The sequence below is a fragment of the Megalops cyprinoides genome, chromosome 18 (assembly GCF_013368585.1).
Source record: "Megalops cyprinoides isolate fMegCyp1 chromosome 18, fMegCyp1.pri, whole genome shotgun sequence".
In the NCBI taxonomy this organism is placed as follows: Eukaryota; Metazoa; Chordata; class Actinopteri; order Elopiformes; family Megalopidae; genus Megalops; species Megalops cyprinoides.
Genome location: NC_050600.1, coordinates 20,240,327 through 20,259,233, shown reverse-complemented (window position 1 = coordinate 20,259,233; position 18,907 = coordinate 20,240,327). Strand labels below are relative to the sequence as shown.

General features: G+C 42.5%; 3 protein-coding genes across 3 annotated transcripts; all 3 read left to right on the top strand.

Annotated features, from left to right (window-relative positions):
- Positions 1-89: 89 nt before the first annotated feature.
- LOC118793430 (lecithin retinol acyltransferase-like) lies at positions 90-3,157 on the top strand. Its single transcript, XM_036551608.1, has 2 exons — positions 90-623; positions 2,835-3,157. The coding sequence occupies exons 1-2, from the start codon at positions 99-101 to the stop codon at positions 2,985-2,987; spliced, it is 678 nt and encodes a 225-aa protein (XP_036407501.1). The 5' UTR covers positions 90-98; the 3' UTR covers positions 2,988-3,157.
- A 4,237-nt stretch (positions 3,158-7,394) lies between these two features.
- lratb.2 (lecithin retinol acyltransferase b, tandem duplicate 2) lies at positions 7,395-10,409 on the top strand. The gene is made up of 2 exons (XM_036551925.1): positions 7,395-7,895; positions 10,254-10,409. Exons 1-2 carry the CDS (start codon positions 7,395-7,397, stop codon positions 10,407-10,409), a joined length of 657 nt encoding a protein of 218 aa, XP_036407818.1.
- Positions 10,410-12,987: 2,578 nt separating this feature from the next.
- Positions 12,988-18,414, top strand: rbm46 (RNA binding motif protein 46). The gene is made up of 5 exons (XM_036551588.1): positions 12,988-13,014; positions 13,839-13,923; positions 14,256-14,723; positions 15,950-16,711; positions 18,230-18,414. Exons 2-5 carry the CDS (start codon positions 13,857-13,859, stop codon positions 18,412-18,414), a joined length of 1,482 nt encoding a protein of 493 aa, XP_036407481.1. The 5' UTR covers positions 12,988-13,014; positions 13,839-13,856.
- The last annotated feature ends 493 nt before the right edge of the window (positions 18,415-18,907 follow it).

The following is an 18,907-nucleotide window of genomic DNA, read 5'->3' as shown; positions in this document are numbered from 1 at the left end:
TCGCAAGACATGACATGATGTCACCCAACCCCCTCCTTGCGCACATCGGGATAAAAGCTCTGAAATGCAATGAGGCTTCTGCAACGGAGGATCTCAAAATGCTGGACTCTTTGACTTATCTCTTAGAGAAAATTTATCTCCTCGCCAACTTCAGTCTTTTTCATTTTGTATCTTCAGAAGAAGAAAAGTGCACCGATTATTGCGAGAGACCGTCGTTCCAAAGAGGAGATTTGTTGGAGGTCCCGCGCACTTTATTCATACACTTTGGCATCTACCTGGGAGACAACAAAGTGGCTCATTTGATGCCTGATATTATGCCAGTGATCACGAATGACAAGTGTCAAATCCAGAAAGTTGTCACCAATAAAAGACTGCTCCTTGGCGTGATTTCTAAGAACGCCAGCATACGAGTCGATACAGTAGAAGATTTTGCTTATGGGTCCACAATTTTATTAAACAATATGGACAGCACGTTAAAGAAGCAGCCGCTGGCTAACGAAGACGTTGCAAAAAGAGCAGAAAAACTAATCGGAGCAATACCTTACAGCCTACTTTGGAATAACTGCGAGCACTTTGCCACCTACTGCAGATATGGCTCGCCTGTGAGTCTCCAAACAGAAAAGGTAATTGCACATGTTTTTTCTCCACATAAAGCCAACACTTAGAGAGATCCCTGACAACGCAGAAAAGAATACTGAACTTTTCAGGTTTCGTTCATGCACACAACTGTCGAAAAGGCAGAATGGCCGTGCATTTAAATGCAATGATGTATGCATTTAACGCTATCCAGCCGCCTACGTGTTGATTTGTGTTTTAGCAGTACTGCTAATGGTTATATGGTTATAAGTTTAGCGATCCTCTAGGGGCAGCGGTCAGCGGTAGCTTATAGCAAATGGACTAGCGATAGGGTAAAATAAAGCTGCTTTATTTCGTGAGCTAACGTCAGGTACAGTTCATCTCATTTTACAGCGGACATAATGAAAGTGAAGTATAACACGATGACGTGACCAAGCGGATTGGTCTGATGGTTGATTGGAAAGGAACCTCTTATTCTGCAGATGTATCGGTGAGAACATTCGCTTAGGAGAGAAGAGAAACGTGCCAGTTTCCGCTGTATTCTGATATCTTCTTGAAATGCAGGTCACGAGATGAGGTTTTTTAGCCCCTTTATATTTCTGCAGGTAATTTATTTTTGATAAACAGGAAAAAAATTCCTTGGCAATGCGCGAGCACAATGGAGATGAGGTAAAAATTTAGGTACTTTTAAGTCAGCTGATGCGCGCCAACGTGCATCCAGTAGCTGATGGCACCACGAGCAGGAAACGCATATTACTTTTTCTTGCATTTGCAATAGACTACCCCCTAAGTCAGTGGCTGTCTTCTTCTTATAACATATTTCTGTTTAACACAAAGAGTCACCTTATTAGGAGTGAGGAACTGTTGACTTCTGGTCCTGCTGGAGGTGATCCAAGGTGAGGTATACCTGCAGCCAATAAGAGCAAGCAATAGACAAAATGTATGTGCTGAATCTGATTACCGTTCTTTTAATGCACAAATGGTTTAATCTGTGTATCAATGCAACATTGTAAAGAATAAAATTGCAGACTGGCAATACTCTTGACTTTCTTTCAACTGCAAATTTAATGGAGCTTTGAATTTAAATATGTAATTTCTGTAATTAATAAGTATTACAATACATTGGATGATGGAATGGAGAAATTCAAAGAATAATGACTATGAGCACCTTTAATGAATGTGTAATAATGCAGATGTTATGGATGATGAAATGTGGTAGGTGAACTGTAGAAGTTTGGGGGCCATCGTAAAGGCTTCGCTTCCATATTCATCTGTCACTGGGTGACTGGCAATTCTCAAAACACTCCTTCAGTGAGGTTTTAGGAGCACTTAAAAAATGTTAGGCTGCAGACTGCCCTATTGAAAGGAAAGGTTTATCATCTTGGAAGAAATTCAGATAATTTTGTATGCTGGTGATCTGACTGGCAGTTACTCTTTCATATTGTCATCATATACTGCTCAGGGTGTATAGCCTCCTCTGATGGAGAGCAGCCTAATCTTTGATTTGATGGTGGTGAATTTTTTGGAGACAATTACTATTTCTATAGTGGTGTTAAAGCACCAACTGTGTAAATCTCATTATAAGAACTGCATGAGTTTGTCTGTGTGCTTGACTCTGTCCATGGTACTGATATATATTATTGACAGTGCTGTATGCCATTGGTAAATATTGGGACTGACAAAGAACGTCCCTCTTTTATATCTTTAATAAAAGATTTAAAGAAATACATTAATTTTGATGAAATGTCTGAAAGAATAGTCAATACCTTATCTATATTGCTATGTCTCTGCAGTTCAAAACTGCGTAATAATTTACATTTATGGGTGGTGTTAAAAAGTATAATGTTGTGTGCATTTCCTCAGAAGAATAAAGGATCTTCCCTCAGATAGCTGATTTGCTGAGAAAGTAAATTTATTTCATGTATGAATTAGGTCATTCTAAGCAGTTTATATGCATGATGGGAAGTGTAGTTCAATACAAAAACTACGTCACGTGGGGCAGCAAAGGGGTTGAATTTGTCTGACATGAAAACGAACGGTACACTCAGTTAAATTTTCAAGTATTAGGTCAGAAAGTGAGAAGATACAAACTGAATGCTAAAAAAGTGAAAAGGCTGTCACACACTTGGCAGTCTTGATTCAAGGATCACTTTGAAGACATAGCTTCAAAGTTTTCAGTTTTCCTTTTAGGCTGCAATGTAATATTTTATTTGGTCTATTAAAGCCCCCCTACTTACCGTGTCTCCTTTGCCTCACAGTTCTGTGAAAGCCTGAAATCGGTGATCCGGGATCAGAGAAGTGTCCTGCTATCGGCTTTTCTGGGAGTGCTGTCCATCGCCTGCCTTGGCATGGCCCCCTCCACCACGCTACCCACAGTCCTCGTCCCATTCCTCCTCTGGATGGCTGGCTAACTGACCTCAGATCAGTGAATCAAACCACACTGGGACAGGAATGCTGTTTGTAAACCAACATCTTATGATTGAATAAGAAGAGTTGTGTTTCTCTGCACATGATCTTAAGTGTATAGAAAAAATATATATATTTTTTCACATTTTAGCTTACTGTGTAAGTCCAAATGATCCGCTCACAATTTTATACCTTAAATGAATGATTTATATGCAGTATCTAATTTTATCTTTGTTTCACAAAGTATTGTACAGTATTGATTTGTATGCATTTTTTAAAACTAACATTTTTTACAGTATTTTATCATGTAAATAAATGTCATGTTTAGTATTCCATACATTATTAACAATGGAATTACTTTAGCTAACACATATTTTAGACTGTAAATACAAAATACATATTCCTTCACCAACTCAGATTTATTTTCACTGGAAAATAAATTATACACACTATTACCACCTATCTTTGATAAAAACTGTCTCATTTTTTATTTGTTGGGTGGTCATTAGATCACTCAAACAGACACCTACCTCCGCATCTACTCCTACTCTTTGTATAGAGTTGGGTGTGGGGAGTACTTGCATGGGAGACCTCCTAGGAAAGCCAGATTGCTGCTGGAAGTGGTGTTGGTGGGTCAGCAGGGAGCAGTCTTCCCTCTGAAACTAAAGGTCCTGACTCATTGTGGTCATTAAAGTTTCTGTGGCAATATGTGAAAAAAGTAGGTGCTTCCCCTGATATCCTGGCTGAATTCCCGTTCAGCCTTTCCATCTGGCCATCCCCCAGTTTCAGTGACTGAAAAATTCCCTTTATCTCAGCTTTCTGGTCTAAAATGCGTGTCGACCATCATGCAGGTGGTTGAGTCAACGTCTCTGTACAGGGCTTGGAGATCCTCTCAAGGTACTGTATAAATGCAGTCCTTAATACAGTTTTGGTTAAATCTTCCAGTTGCATGTTTTATGCATTTTTAGACAAGAGGTAGTCTATTTGATTTGTGTGCAGCTTCAGATGCACCCCTACATTCAAAATAAAGATCGGTAAAGTGATGGTGAAGTGACTGATCAGTTAAGTGACTGAGTAACTGGAGAACATGTGATCCTGCTGGCAAACAAGCTACAAAAGATGAGTAATCAGAGAGTGATTGTGTCACAGTCTCTTCTGATGTGTTTATCACTCATGCACCAGTTACCACAATTGCTCGGCAGATGTCCATATCATATTTATCTTACATAGCATTTGTTTGTATAAGTTAAAGATGTTCTGAAGACATTCAGGCTAAGTGTCTTACTCAAGAGCACAATAGCAGAAGCAGACCCTCCCCCATTTCAAACCTGAAACCTGGTTACCAGTTCGGATTCCCTGAGAACGACACTTTCAAGGCTTGAACTACAGTCGCAATAGTTATGATAAAGGAGGTTATCACGAAAATGCTCGAAAGTTGCCTGAATTCTTTCTAAAAAAAACTACCCTAAGCTTGTTCCAAACACATTAGACGAGCAATTCCTCACCACTAGCCCTGAGTAATCTTCAGAATAGGTTAGAATATTAATGGAAAACTGGAATTCGCAAATAAAAATTCCTTCAGGGGCAAGCCTACTCTGAAACCCCTGAATTTTTTTCCAATTTGTGTTCATCCTGTGCAAAAATTACATAAATGTCTTACAGGCTCGAAAAAGGAAACGTATTCAAATTGCCTGAAAGAGACATCTTAATATGTGAAACACTTCCAGCTTCCAACATCCAAATATGTGATAAGTTGTGTGTATGTTATGTATATGCATTTGCAAACATTTTTTAGGAATTTCCAATACTAAGGAATAAAAACATCCTCAAGAAGGAAACATCTGTATTTCATACGCAAAGCTGTGCACCATAGTCCTAATCTGACCTTGTGCTAGATATTTTCTCCTGGTCACATGAATTTGTTCATTTGACATTTAGGTTGAGCTGTTCATGATTTGAGCCGTTCATGAGCTCATGCTAATAATTCTTTTGTTAACACCTGCGGTGTTAGTACATTCGATGAGAAGCCTTAGCGCTGAACTCGAATCATCCCTGCTTAGACGCAGCTACGGGCAGCCACCATCTGTGGTCACATTTTACAGCAGCCAGAATTCACAGTGCACACATGCACTGTATGTAAGTGTAAAAGGGCTGTGATGTAACTTTGCACAGTTTTGCCTGTAAACCCCCTCACTGTAGTTCAGTAAAATAAAAATTAAAAAAAGGCAGTTCTTTACATGCAAGTCCGACCCGAGGCTGATCCCTCTGCACTCAGTTGCCTCCGGGATGCTGACGTCGGAATTTAAGCAGATCTTTGACGGCTTTGGCTCCGCAGAGCCCCGCGGAATGAGCGACAGCCATCGTCTCTCTCTCTAGGTGGGGTGATCTGGTGACGGCTCCTCCCGTTAACCAGGAGCAGGTGCTCTGCAGCAGCCTGACTGCCACCTGTGATTCCTTTTCATCACGTGCTGTCGGGTGCAGAACAGAGCCTATGGATAGATGGCTTCACTTAATTTAACCTATGCATGTCTTTCCAGTTTTTTGATAAAATGAATGAATGCCTAAATAAATAAATTCAAATCAAATAATCATAATCAGACAAACCGACAAGTTTCATCATTGCAGAGTGGTCTTGTGAGTAATACATATGATTAATGGTTGCGCTCAACATTGTGTTTAAGCTCAGAGGTAGCACATAGGTGTGATTTTTACCTTTGAATTACTTGTGTGCATAAAACACTGTCTGTGACATGTCTTCTTTGTACGTTATTTATGTTATGGTGTAGTGCATGACGTCCTGAATCCACAATGTATACAGGAAAAGAGACTCTTAGTAAGAGCTAGGAGGAACAGTTAGTCACTAGCTGTGCAGTGGATTACCAACTATTCGTCACATATTTGATATATGAAACAATATATCATGCAGTCCAATATGATGGCCCACAGGGTATGGTTTTTTGATTTTTTATTACTCTACAATGTCAAAAAGAGCAGATTAGAATGTCATAATTTCTTTTCTTGTACAACACAAACAGAGCTCACATTCTTGCTCAATTTAGCACAAAAACAAAAGCCCTCAATACTTTGTTCAGACAGTAAGGAGGGTGTTAACACAGTTGCGACTGAACTGTAAACCGCCTTTGCGTCAAAGTTAATTGCCTGCTTCCTCCTTGAGGCAAACAGCCGTTATTGTTCATGTGTGACACTAACTTTGAAAACAAGGCAAGAGAACATATCAATTTCCCTTGAAAGCAAAGTGAACACACATTTAGATAGACCGTGGCATAATCAGTGATTCCTTCAGTTTCACGGGCTCTTAGTTTTCATGTTAGCTGACTCTCCTGGAACTGATCCTAGGTCAGGTACACCAGTGGAAATTCAACGGAAGCCAATATAACATGTGGCCAGTGTGAACTAGGTATTACTGTGCTTTATATTCACACACATACTATAGTTCTGAGATTTGTCACATGGTTTTCAGCCTTTATTGGGGAGGGGGATGCTACAATGCAGTCATTGCCTGGTTTAATCCAGAGCCACCTAAGGAACAATAACCTGTAAGGTTATATGTCATGAAATACTGTACAGAAAAACAGGGTAGGCTAATTTGAGCTGAAAAACTGTATTTCAGATAACAATGTCTCAAAAAATCATTTCTTACATGCAAGAGCTAATCATGCTTATCTCAGTATTATCGGACAGGAATACAGGTGCAGTCCAAGCTTCTGTGAGACTGCACAGTCAGGCCTCCCTGTGTGGGTTGTAGGCACAAAGGCTCAGCACACACAAACCGTTAGACCTGAGCCATTCCCCACAGGCTCTGCTGAAACGTAGCCATTTGTCTGCAGATTAGCGGGCATGCTTAATGCATTCACACTCGTATTGTCCTATTCAGCCCCTTAATGAGGTCTATTTACATATGACTAGATTAAGAGTTAGTCTGGAATTTGCAAAGATAAAGACAGATAAAGATCAAGATGAGGGTCAATTCAACCTGAGGTCATTACTGAACTCATTAGTCATTACTTGCGGGTATGAACCTTGTTTGAAATATCATAGTAATGTAATCCCAGAAAGATGCTACAAAGGATTGTATTAAACAGATTGTGTTTCTGTTGCCTGCCAGTATATCCTTCACATGGAACAGGCACTCTTAAACTGTAAATCTGTTTAGGTTTATCCTCAGAAAGCTAAAGCCATTTTTTAATGATTAAATCCAGTTTATAGGTGGATTTACTTTGTTTTTTTACATGGCCTGATTCCATGTTCTGAAGGCATAATGCTCTCATGAACACGTGATTGTGCAAATCTCAGTATTTGCTAAATTCCTTCAAAACTCTTTAAATCCTTGGCCGCTCCCCATGCCACCAGGATAAAAGGAATAGGTGCCATGCTTTTTGCCAGTTTCCAAAATGTTTCCCGTTGAGCTCCTGAACCTGTTTTTCATTACGCGACAACCAAGGGATGAGGCTGAGGAAAAGGTCCCCAAGTATGACAAATCTGTCTACAAAAGAGGGGACCTGTTAGCAGTCCACCGCATTCTCTTTACGCACTTCGGCATCTACCTGGGGGACAACAGGGTCGCTCACCTGATACCCGACATCCTGCCCGCCGTCTCCAAAAACCAGGACGCCATCAAGAGGGCGGTGACCAACAGCAGGCTGATCCTCGGGGTTGTCGCCAAGGTGGCCAGTGTGAGGGTGGACTCCCTGGAGGACTTTGCGTATGGGGCCCCGATCATAGTCAACCTGCTGGACAAAGCGTGCAGCTGCCCACCGTTCAGCAGCGAGGAGGTGGCCAGGAGGGCCGAGAAGCTGCTGGGGTCCATTACTTACAGCCTCCTCTGGCACAACTGCGAACACTACGCCATGTACTGCAGATACGGTACTCTGGCCAGCTTTCAGACCAACCAGGTATGGTACACAGTGAGGAAACAGACGCAGGCCTAAGAGTAAGAGTCTCTGATGTTACTGAAATGGGTGATTAAATGGACTGAATGTGTTAGCTTGCACCTGTTACAAACCAAGACTTTAAATTTCAAAGATCACTGAGTGTGGACCTCTCTCTTGTAAGTCTGGTTTCATGTATGTATGGCAGAGAACAGGGGCGTTTCTAGCTATTGAAAAGATCAGGGGCTAAGTCAAGTTTGCCTGGGGCTTGTCTCTTTTTCTGAAGGGGGATCGGCATCGGTAGGTTGGGGAGGTTATATCCACTTTTATAATAAATATTATCACACCTTCAGACACCGCAAGTCAGGTTCTGCTCTGTTATACGGTCTGTCTGTTGTTTTGCTATTAACACCTCCTTTTTCAGGGCGAAAATATTTGGGGCTAGGCTTAAAGTATTGGGGGCTATAGCCCCGAATGATTGGACCTAACAATGCCACTGGCAGAGAACATTTATCATGAGGGAACTGACTCACTCAGGTTCTTCCATGAGTTCTGGTGATCGCACTTCTGGATCCAATAACAACAGGGACAGAATACACAGTTATAAGTCAGAGGTTATGTTGCTCTTGTTGGCTTTACATAACTCTGCAGGAAAATATCACATAATGCAGACCATGCATAGTAAATGTTGCGATTTGTGAAAAGAGTTTGACTACTACTGACCACCAATCAATCTACTTGGAGAATGACTGGAGGTGAAAACAATTATATCTGCACATATGACAAATTACAATCTTTTGCAGAATCATTAGCACATTTTTCATCTGACAAATTATGGCACATCTTATTGCTATCACAAATAAAATCTAAATGTTTACTACAGCTGTGTAGGTCTGCAAACAGCAAATCTCTACATTTTAGCAAATTGTTGCAAAATGGTTAGTTAGACCCCATCTCTTCGTATGTATACAGAAATGAACTCTTGGTTATCATTGTCCTTTTAACGTTGCACGGGAGTGCGCTTTGCACAAAGCATATCATTCCTACACTGCATATGTTAACTCTGCTAATGCGCAGGGCCGAAAATTTCTGCAGCTGCCTCATGCGTTACTCTGCAGGTTGGTCACTTTGGAGCGCACTCTGGGCAGATCTGCAGAACATGGATGCAGTACCGTAATCATCTGTATCCACCATCAGCCCATCCGTACATTATACTGACCAGTTGATCTGTGCGACTCCTGCTCTTAGGTGATGCTAGCAAATCTGCAGATAAACGTTCGCTTTTGGCTCACCCGTCACATGGAACCGACTATACAGTTTTAATAGGTTTAGATGTCAGTGCCGGTTCCTGGAAAATAAGACTGAAATCCAGTTGTAATCCCTGAGACAGATGGACAATCTGAAACGTTCTTTTACACACTGTATAACTCAAATATTTCTTAATGCGTCGTCTGTAAATCATTATTTGCACGAGGATTTCCCACCGCACCTAACAGTGATAATACGTATGTAACGCATTATGTGTCGAAATAAAAATTATATACGTATATGTCGCTCCATCATGTGTCACGTTTAGACAGGCGGTGCAATAGAATTTGACTCGTCTGCCTTTATCATCCCATAATATTTAACACCTACCCCAGTCTATAGGCCATTTTCGTTATGCGACAGAAGTTTTTTTGGAACGTGACTTACTTCAGTTTGGCATAATAAGCCTGTGAAAGCTCCTTAAGGTAACTGAGCCAGTCGGTTACTGAAAGCAATTAAGCCCCCCCCGCAGCAGCGCTTTCGTTTGCAGTCGGGGTTCACATGCGGTATTTTACGCTTACACATAGTCAACGTACTCATATTTGAAGCAAATGTATTTCGTTTTCACAACGAAAAAAAAAAAAACAGTTCATTGTCTTATTGGCATTTTAACAACAGAGAACTGGCTGAAGATTCCATATTATTCTATATTGTTCAAGTAGATAGAGTGTTAACTGTGTATTAAAATTACATACACACAACATTACAAGTTCATATTGCATTCTTAATTTATGGTAATTCAACATCTATACGCAACTTTATTTTCAGCTATAAACAATATTTACATCGTGCACACTCCACGAAACACTTCAAAAGCAACGATTTGACACGAAACAGTTTACTGTCGAACAGCACCACCTAACGTTTGTGTGAGATATGGCCTCAGTTCAAGTTTATCTTGATCCGTTGAGTCCCAACATATTGAAATTGTTATCACGAGACAGTAACAGATGAAAAAATAATCAAGAAATTAGACATAGTGTTGCATAGATTTGCGTTTGCCTGCTGTGACGATAATAGATCATATTTCATGTGTTTTTTTTCCCCCTCTCTCTCTCTCTTTTGTTATTACAGTTCTGTGAAACGTTTAGGAAGACACTTTTCAGCAGCAGGAGTGCCTTACTTGTCGCCCTGTTGGGATTGGGCACTTTGCTGTATCTAGGTTCAGTGTCACCAATCACCACTCTGCCCACCCTCCTCCTCCCGTTTACTCTTTGGATGGCATCATAATCACTGCATTCCTGCTCCAGAGAAAGAAAATGGCCGACTTCACTGTTGCACTCAAATATCTGCATTCTGTGTTGGGATTTTAGTGATTTGATTGGTTTCATTTTGATCTCAAATGGAAGAAAGCCAGTATTTACCATGAGGACATTGTGGGGAAAAGTGTATTTTACTGTAAGTTTCATGTGAAATGTGTTAGGCCTCTGATTTCACTTGAAAAATGGACATCTCCCTTCGTTGCCCATTCTAACATTGCCTGCTGGATTTACTCAGGGTTCTGGTGTGACAGTTTGGAGTAGGGTTTAAATGGCATATACTCTGTTGTACTATATGCTTATAGTACTTTTTTTTTTTTTTATAAACACACACCTTGAGCATCTGACTTCATTTTGTAAATCATCTATAAAGTGGAGATATAACCCCATTCCCAAACCCACAGAGTAATGTGGTAGCCACAGAACTGTGCTTCAGGAGGTAGACTTCTCAGTGTGATCTTTGCAATACAAAGCACAAACTCTCACTCAATTGTATTGTGAACATGTTTTTGATCAATAAACACAGTCTGTAAATTTCTCCTCTGTCTCTACCAAGACCAAGGTTTTTGACACTATCACAAACATCCATTTTGCCATATTTTGGTTCACTATAGTGCAATATTGAACCTGCAGTAGAATTCTTTTTCTTTGTAAGGCAGTAAATAATCATTACTGTACAGGAATGACAAATGATACAAATGAGTCCATTTAATATCCCTTTGTTTACTGACTAGCATCTTTTACAACTCACCGTAGGAATGTTGCATCAGCTGGCATAATCTCCTTTATTGTGTATGCATGTTAATGAGGATATTACATGGTTCAACTGCTGTAGCTGGGGACTACTTGTCAGTGGTGGTGATAATTTGTTTTTATTTTCCCAATTTGAAACAGCTTGGAAGTGAATTAAAGAGGGGAGCAGGGGAGTGTGGAAGTTGGTTAAGTGGTGCTCTTGTGGTCAATTAAACAATTATACACCTGGGGCAGGTATAATTAAAGTCAAAGAAACAAATCACAAATGTAATGGCTTGATTCACCTCACTACAAAGAAATATATCTTATATTATTTGCATGTAAAATTCTAGTTACATCTTTTTTTTTCCACATGAGTGTCATTCAGAAAACAATATTAAAGATGGGGATACTAAAGATAAGAAACGCAAGTAATACACTTCAACTTTTTATTATTACTTGTCACAAGGTTGTTTTCAAACTAAATGAGCAGTTACATGGGATTATTTTCATTACAAAGGTGACAATATTACAGAACAGTTTGTTATATTTACCAGTAAAAGAAAATCCTTGCCCCTAATTATCATTGTCTGACATTAAAGTTTGTATAAAAAACAAAGTTTTTAACACAACACAGACTGGTAAGAAAGTTGAAAACTCCCATCTCCAGCACCGCTTCTCCCAAAAGCAACAAAAGGGATTTACAAGCACTGGTCATGGGCTGTCAGTTTCGTGAAGGCAGGGACTGTGCTTGCAGTAGAAAATCGCCTTTTGATTTTTTCATGCGCTCAGGTTCATTTAGCCACGAACTCCCAGTTTAGTGGGGCCCACAGGATTGCCAGTCCTCCTAATTGCTGCAAAATACAAAGCGCATGTAGCCCAGACCACAGTAGATATTGAAACGATTTTCATGACAGCCTGCTTGCTGTATGCAATAGTGGTTAGACAATAGAGGCTGACATGTTACTGTGGCACTGCATTTCATCTACTCACTTTATTGGATTTAATTGTACCAATTAAGAGATACCAGTAATAACTCTTTGGGCGGTGACTTGTAACACGCCTGTTGAGATGGCAGTTTCAGCATGGTAGTACAAGCAACAGTATTTTTATATATCTTTGTTTTACACTTTATGAGCAATACCGTGAGATTAGTGGGCTCTGAGGTCATTATTATTGCTTTGTCTGCGTGTTATTAGTACTTCTATTCCTCTCAAGGATTACTTGATATTTGTGTATACTTGATATTTGTGTGGCTGCCTATATTTTTGTGCCATTGTGCCATTCTACATAAGAGATATATAGGCTATAAATAAACAAATACACAAGCAACGTATTACTCAAAAACAGGTGAACACAGGCGGACAAAACGCTAATTAAAACAGTATTTTCTGATTGGTTCAATAGTAACCAGTGTAGCGTCACTCAGCGGAACGAATATCCTCGTGGATAAAAATTGAACGTTTGGCAAGTATGAAAGCTAGTTATTTAAATACGTTAGTCTTTACTTTGCTTTGGTGCTCTTTAGTTTAGGTAACAACTTAAAGTTTTCCATACATATATTCGGATAAATACGCGTTCACCTAAAGGTACAGTGTTGAAGGGTATTTAAAATTTTCAGATCGAACGTAATGCCAGTGGATCTTAGCTAACATTAACTAGCTAGGTAGCCACAACCAGTGTATAGAGCGACAATAATAAATGTAAATAGCCCATCAGACCTAGCTGACCTTACGAGGTTTTGAAAATTCACATGACATGGCCAGCTATGGTCAAAGTTAACAGTTAACTGGGAGAGATAAGAGTTTTGGTCAGATGAAAATGAGCTATCTTTAGCCAGCAAAGTTACTGTAAGGTCATTAGACAGTTGGTCTGTGAGCAGTAATAAACACTCGCGCAAGCTTACTAGCTAACCAATGGCGGGAACGTTGTTAACCAGCTAGCTAATGGCTGTAGCTAGCAAATGTAACCTACGTTTGTTATCAGAGTTCAAGGGCATTATTGTCAACATTAATTACAATTTCATTATTTTAGATTTTGGCAATGACGTTTATTTTCTTTAACTGTGGCAAACAAACTACAAACCCGTATAAGTTACGGGCAGCTAGAAAACTCGCTAACGTTACCGGTAGCTAACGTTGGCAAGTAAGCTGCTGGCTGACAAAACGACCTGGCAAGTTATAACGTTAGACGTGGTCCGTTGCTTTCTGCCAGGTAACAAAATTTCTAACACTATTAAGCCGACAAACTAGTTGGTAAGTTTTCTAAAGCCTTGCACAATTATAGCTAAATGCAGGTCGCAATTTATGATACCCATCGATAAAAAAAAATGTATGTATGTCCTATTAGCTGAAAGTGGTTGGGTGAGTTAAGGGGGCGTTTCCACATAGCTAACCGTTTGCTAGGAAACTTCGCCTGTACCTGCTTGAATGGAGAAACATTTTCCTTTCTACAGCAGGAATTTTTAATGTAGATTTTCTGATTTTAATGTGCTTGTGTTATATTGCTTTTCTATGAGTTTTAAGAATGCATTCATAGTATTTCAGCTGAGACTTCAATCCATGAAAATGTTTTTATGTTCTCAGTTGTCCAGGCATTGTAATCAGTGATGGAGGCAGAGGGTGTGAATTCGCCTCATGGAGGTGGCCGAGTGGAGAGGCCGAAGGAGGCAGCCCTGTTGGCTTTAATGGAGAAGTCAGGCTACAGTATGGTGCAGGAGAACGGGCAGAGGAAATTTGGTGGGCCGCCTCCAGGTAGCAGCACACCCCTTGCCTCTGCACACCATAACTGTCTTTTAAGTATATCCAACAAAACCATATACAGCAGAGTATCCCAAGCCATGAGCTATGTTGTTGCTACAGGGGGAATTATTCAGTTCTGCAGGTAATATTAGCATAACATTAGCGTAGCTACAGATCAACATACTAAAATGTTACAGCAAAAGGTGTACACACATTTACTGAATTGGAGAATTGAGTGGTCACATGCAGGTTCAGTGGCAGAAATGTTTTGAAAAGATGTCCTGCCTCTGGCAAGTTGGGGTTGTTTCTTTGCTGGAAGGGTGTCGTCTGTGTGGGTGTTTCAGGGTGGGAGGGCCCCCCGCCGCCCCGCGGCTGCGAGGTGTTTGTGGGCAAGATCCCCCGCGACATGTACGAGGACGAGCTGGTGCCCGCCTTCGAGCGGGCGGGCCGCATCTACGAGTTCCGGCTGATGATGGAGTTCAGCGGGGAGAACCGGGGCTACGCCTTCGTCATGTACACCACCAAGGAGGCGGCTCAGAGGGCCATCCACATGCTGGACAACTACGAGATTCGGCCGGGCAAGCCCATCGGCGTCTGCGTCAGCCTGGACAACTGCCGGCTCTTCATAGGCTCCGTGCCCAAGGAGAGGAAGAAGGAGGAGATCCTGGAGGAGATGAAGAAGGTGACGGAGGGCGTGGTGGACGTCATCGTCTACCCGAGCGCCACCGACAAGACCAAGAACCGCGGCTTCGCCTTCGTGGAGTACGAGTCGCACAAAGCGGCCGCCATGGCCCGCAGGAAGCTGATACCAGGTACTGGGTGTGGACGGGGGTTATCATACAGCAAGCATGTCTGCATGCAGCTTTAACAATAGCTGAGATTCAAAGTTCTTGCCTGTGAAAATTCCATCTGGAATTAAGAAAAATGGAACCTCAGATAGTTGTAAATGCACAATAAATCAAAGGGCCACACAGCCAAGCACTTTCTCTGTGTTTAGTTTCCTAGACTTACCCAAAGTGTCTTTAACAAATGCACACGGCACCACAGCAAGTAAATTATAACATTTATGAACCAGAATCCCAAATTTAGCATGGTGTTTTCATTTTTTGTCAGTCATTTGTAATCTATTTAATCGGTGGATATTTTGAAAGGCAAGGAAGATAGATGTGAAACGCAAGGGAATGTGACTAAATGCAACAGCTCACTCGGGTGAAAATCTCCAGAATTTGGTGTATTTCAGTATCTTTCGTCATCCCAGGGCGGGAGGCACCTGTTTGAAAAATCGAACTCTTTAGCTGTGATGTTTTGGACAGGGCCAAACATGTAGGGGTCAGATGGCGGGCAGGGCAGTGTGCTGTTTAGTGTGAAATTAACTGGAGATTATGGGCTTAGGCACTGATTTCAATTTGAATGTTAAAGTTAATGCTGAATGTTAAACCAGTGGATGTTCAGTAACCATGAGCAGTGATCAAACTAACCATGTACTCTGAAATAGGTAACACCATTTATTAAGCTCTTTTTTGATTTTGGCATTTATGGTCATATTGAAGATTTTGGACATTATTTTTATTAAAAGAGATGTATATGATAAAATAAAACACTGAATTATTAATGTTATGGGTAATACTTTGGGTATTACCCTATGGGTAATAATTTTTTCACTGACTAAAGCTCACCAGGAGATGGTGCTAAAGCTATCATGTTGCCACTCACTCTGGAACAGGTGTCTGTTTAAATGGCATACTTCTGCCTCTTGGAAAAAACAGCTTGTAAATTGATCAATTCATCTCTGTAATGTTTGTCAAAATAGTGATTTAGCGGAGATTGGCAAGTAAATGGTGTTGACCGAAAAGTGTGCTTGCTTGAAAATACGTGTCTACTTATTTTTGAAAGTAGTTATTCAGGCGATTTTAAAGATAGCATTTACTAATTTAGTCTCCATTCATTGCACACTGTTTCCATTTGCACCCCCATTAAGGAAGGAGGCGGGCCTCCTTTCAGCTGTGAAACCACCCCCCTCCCTCTGTGCTGTCCCCAGGCACGTTCCAGCTATGGGGCCACACCATCCAGGTGGACTGGGCGGAGCCGGAGAAGGACGTGGACGAGGAGACGATGCAGCGGGTGCGCGTGCTCTACGTGCGCAACCTCATGGTGTCCACCAGCGAGGACACCATCCGCCGCGAGTTCAGCAAGTACAAGCCGGGCGCCGTGGAGCGCGTCAAGAAGCTGACGGACTACGCCTTCGTGCACTTCTACCGGCGCGGCGACGCCGTGGACGCCCTGCACATCATGAACGGCAAGGACATCGATGGCTCGGCCATCGAGGTCACCCTGGCCAAGCCCGTCAACAAGGACGCCGGCCGCAGGTTCGGCCAGAGGGGCCACCGGGGGCCGATGGGCGAGGGCGTGTTTTTCCAGGGCAAGGAGGAGGGCGGCGACGGCGGCGGCCCGGAGAGGTCCCTCAGCCTGCCCGCGCGCCTCGCTGGGCCCTACGCCCCCGACGCGGAGCGCTGCATCTACCCCTTCTTCCCCGGCGCCAGCCTCATGCCCGTCAGCATGCAGTCCCTGAAGCCCAGCCAGTTCTGCTCGTCCGTCACGCACCTGGAGTACTACTGCAACAAGAACAACTGGTCCCCGCCGGAGTACTACCTGTACTCTACCAGCGGCCAGGACGGGAAGCTGCTGCTCATCTACAAGGTGGTCATCCCCAGCACGCGCTCCACCTTCATGCCTGACAAGGTGTGCAGCATCCTGGAGGATGCCAAGGAGCTGGCGGCGCAGAACGCGCTCTGGAATTTAGGTCAGTGTCTCACTCCCCCCTGCCCGCCCCCCCGGTGCCCCCTGGCGTCCCCCCACGCCAAGCTCAAACCAAACAATTACGCTGACAGAGCGGCCCGTGGGAGCCATGCCAGCCATGTAACACCACAGCATTATGCAACATAGAAGTTACGCACTCAGATATGTCAAAGAAAACATTAGAACGGCTTTTTTCACCCCCGGTCTGGAACAATACTAAAATAAACTCATTTCTAAATTGATAAGTCCCTTAAGCTTAGCGTTGGACAGATGGTTTGTTTCAAACATACAGAAGTTAAGCCAGGGCTAGTCTTAAAGTCTGTGAGGTGGAAAAATGAAGCATTTGGCCGCAGCTTCGTAAAAAGGCATTTCAGGCTAAGTTAATTTGACCGTAATGACACAGAAACCACTTTTTAGACTGCGCCGCGTTTACGCAAAGAAGAAAAGCCCTGAAATGGTTTGGAGTGTCTGCGTGGCGAGGCACTGTGAAAACGCAGCACGTTCCACCGGGAGCCTCCCCCCTGTTAATTAACTCTCACTCAGCCAAAGAGCGTCTCGTGATTGGAAGCCTTCACCCTGTATAACCATTTCTTTTCTTTCATTTAAGATGCAACTGACTCGATTGATTCACAAGGGAGCCCGAAAGTGAATGAAACTGACAGAAAGTCACTGTCTGGTGTATGGAAAAGCAGCCTCTCTTGAAAAGAGTCTCAGAATAACACTGTGGCCTGCAGAATTCTATTGAAGACATGAGCCACAGGAGGATAAAGCCAAACCTTTTCAATTCAAAAAGCAACAAAAAAATACTTTAAAGTTTCTGCAATTGAAAAATGATCAGAGAACTACCACTAAAGAAAAGCTTTGAAGAGGATTTTTGTAATTAAGATTATAGTTGTCAGTGAATGTAGATAGGCTGCTAATATGTTGCAGTACGCACATGGTCAAGGTTGAAGTCTGTCAAATGTCTTTGAAGGCTAGGCAGAATAAGATGATTCCTGTTTCTTAAAGATGGAATAAACTATTTAGGGACTTGACTGTACCAATAGCCGGCTCTCTCTGACAACACTGGTCTAGGCTGTGTCTTTTTATTTCAGAATCCATTTACATAACAGTGTCAGGATAGAGCACTGATACGACGCTCTGTGCTTCCGACTGCTTCATCTTAATGGAGCCGTGAGCAGCACGGCATATCCCCAGTGCTGTTTGCTTACAGTTACAGGCAGGATAAATAAATAATGAACCCTGCCAATTTGCCTGTGTGATCTCTGTTAGCGAGTCCGGCCTCACCGCGGGCTCATTAAATCTGGCCGCATAACGAAGCCGTGGTGATAGGTTGAGTCGACCGCATCCGGTCACACCGACGCCTCCCGCCCACCGACTGGCAAATGGGAAAGCCGGCTAAGCGAAAGTGTTCCATTTTGGGGTCCGCTCGGGGTCCGTTTCAGGGCACATTGTGAGGTAAGCCAGCAGAGACAGGATAGGCAGGGCATTCATCGCACTCTCCCCATTTGTGTTTGTGTAGATTGCACGTTCCACGGCCCAGGCTCTCCCGGGGCCTTGACGCCTCCGGCATCCTCTGGTAACGGCATGCTGTCCTATGGGTGTCGCCCCTTCCCCTACCCCGGCTGCCCACTCTCCCCTCTCCTACCAGTGGCAGGCAGCAACGGCCAGAGGGTCTACATCTCCAGCCAGTCTCCCTTCTTCTAACCCAGCCACAGCGAGACACTCAAGGGGGAGTAAGAACTATTTATTTCTGTGCACGTGTCACTGTTTCTGTGTTCTGTGATTCTCCTGCCGAAGTTGTCCATTTCCACGCGCCTGCCATTTGGAGAACCGTTCTGGAGCATGTCGCAGGGATAGCCTACTCATGTTATTCCGCGTCACTTTCAGTTTCTGTGAATGAAATGTTGGTAATCAGACAGTTGAACATTCCAGTCACCTGAGTCCATTTCAGATCAGCGTAAAGCCAACTTTGAATGAGTTGATTGGAATTTTGTCTTAAATTTTAAGGGCCAGCTCCATCAACGTTAGGCAGCAGTGAATAATCTTCATTAGCTGGCATTTTCTGCACTCAGCAACGCATTTTGGCATTGCCTCAGAAATAACTGTCTGAAACGCAAGTATATATATATATGTTGAACTCAGTGTATTTAATGTTAATTCATGCATTTAGGTTGTTGCAGGGAGAGTTTACTAATGT

Bases quoted from the DNA above. Each gene is read 5' to 3' on its own strand.
- LOC118793430 (XM_036551608.1), top strand. From the start codon at position 99: ATGCTGGACTCTTTGACTTATCTCTTAGAGAAAATTTATCTCCTCGCC. The intron at 624-2,834 runs GTAATTGCACAT...TTTGCCTCACAG, and splicing joins TGAGTCTCCAAACAGAAAAG to TTCTGTGAAAGCCTGAAATC.
- lratb.2 (XM_036551925.1), top strand. From the start codon at position 7,395: ATGTTTCCCGTTGAGCTCCTGAACCTGTTTTTCATTACGCGACAACCA. The intron at 7,896-10,253 runs GTATGGTACACA...TTGTTATTACAG, and splicing joins CCAGCTTTCAGACCAACCAG to TTCTGTGAAACGTTTAGGAA.
- rbm46 (XM_036551588.1), top strand. From the start codon at position 13,857: ATGGAGAAGTCAGGCTACAGTATGGTGCAGGAGAACGGGCAGAGGAAA. The intron at 13,924-14,255 runs GTAGCAGCACAC...TGGGTGTTTCAG, and splicing joins ATTTGGTGGGCCGCCTCCAG to GGTGGGAGGGCCCCCCGCCG. The intron at 14,724-15,949 runs GTACTGGGTGTG...TGCTGTCCCCAG, and splicing joins CCGCAGGAAGCTGATACCAG to GCACGTTCCAGCTATGGGGC.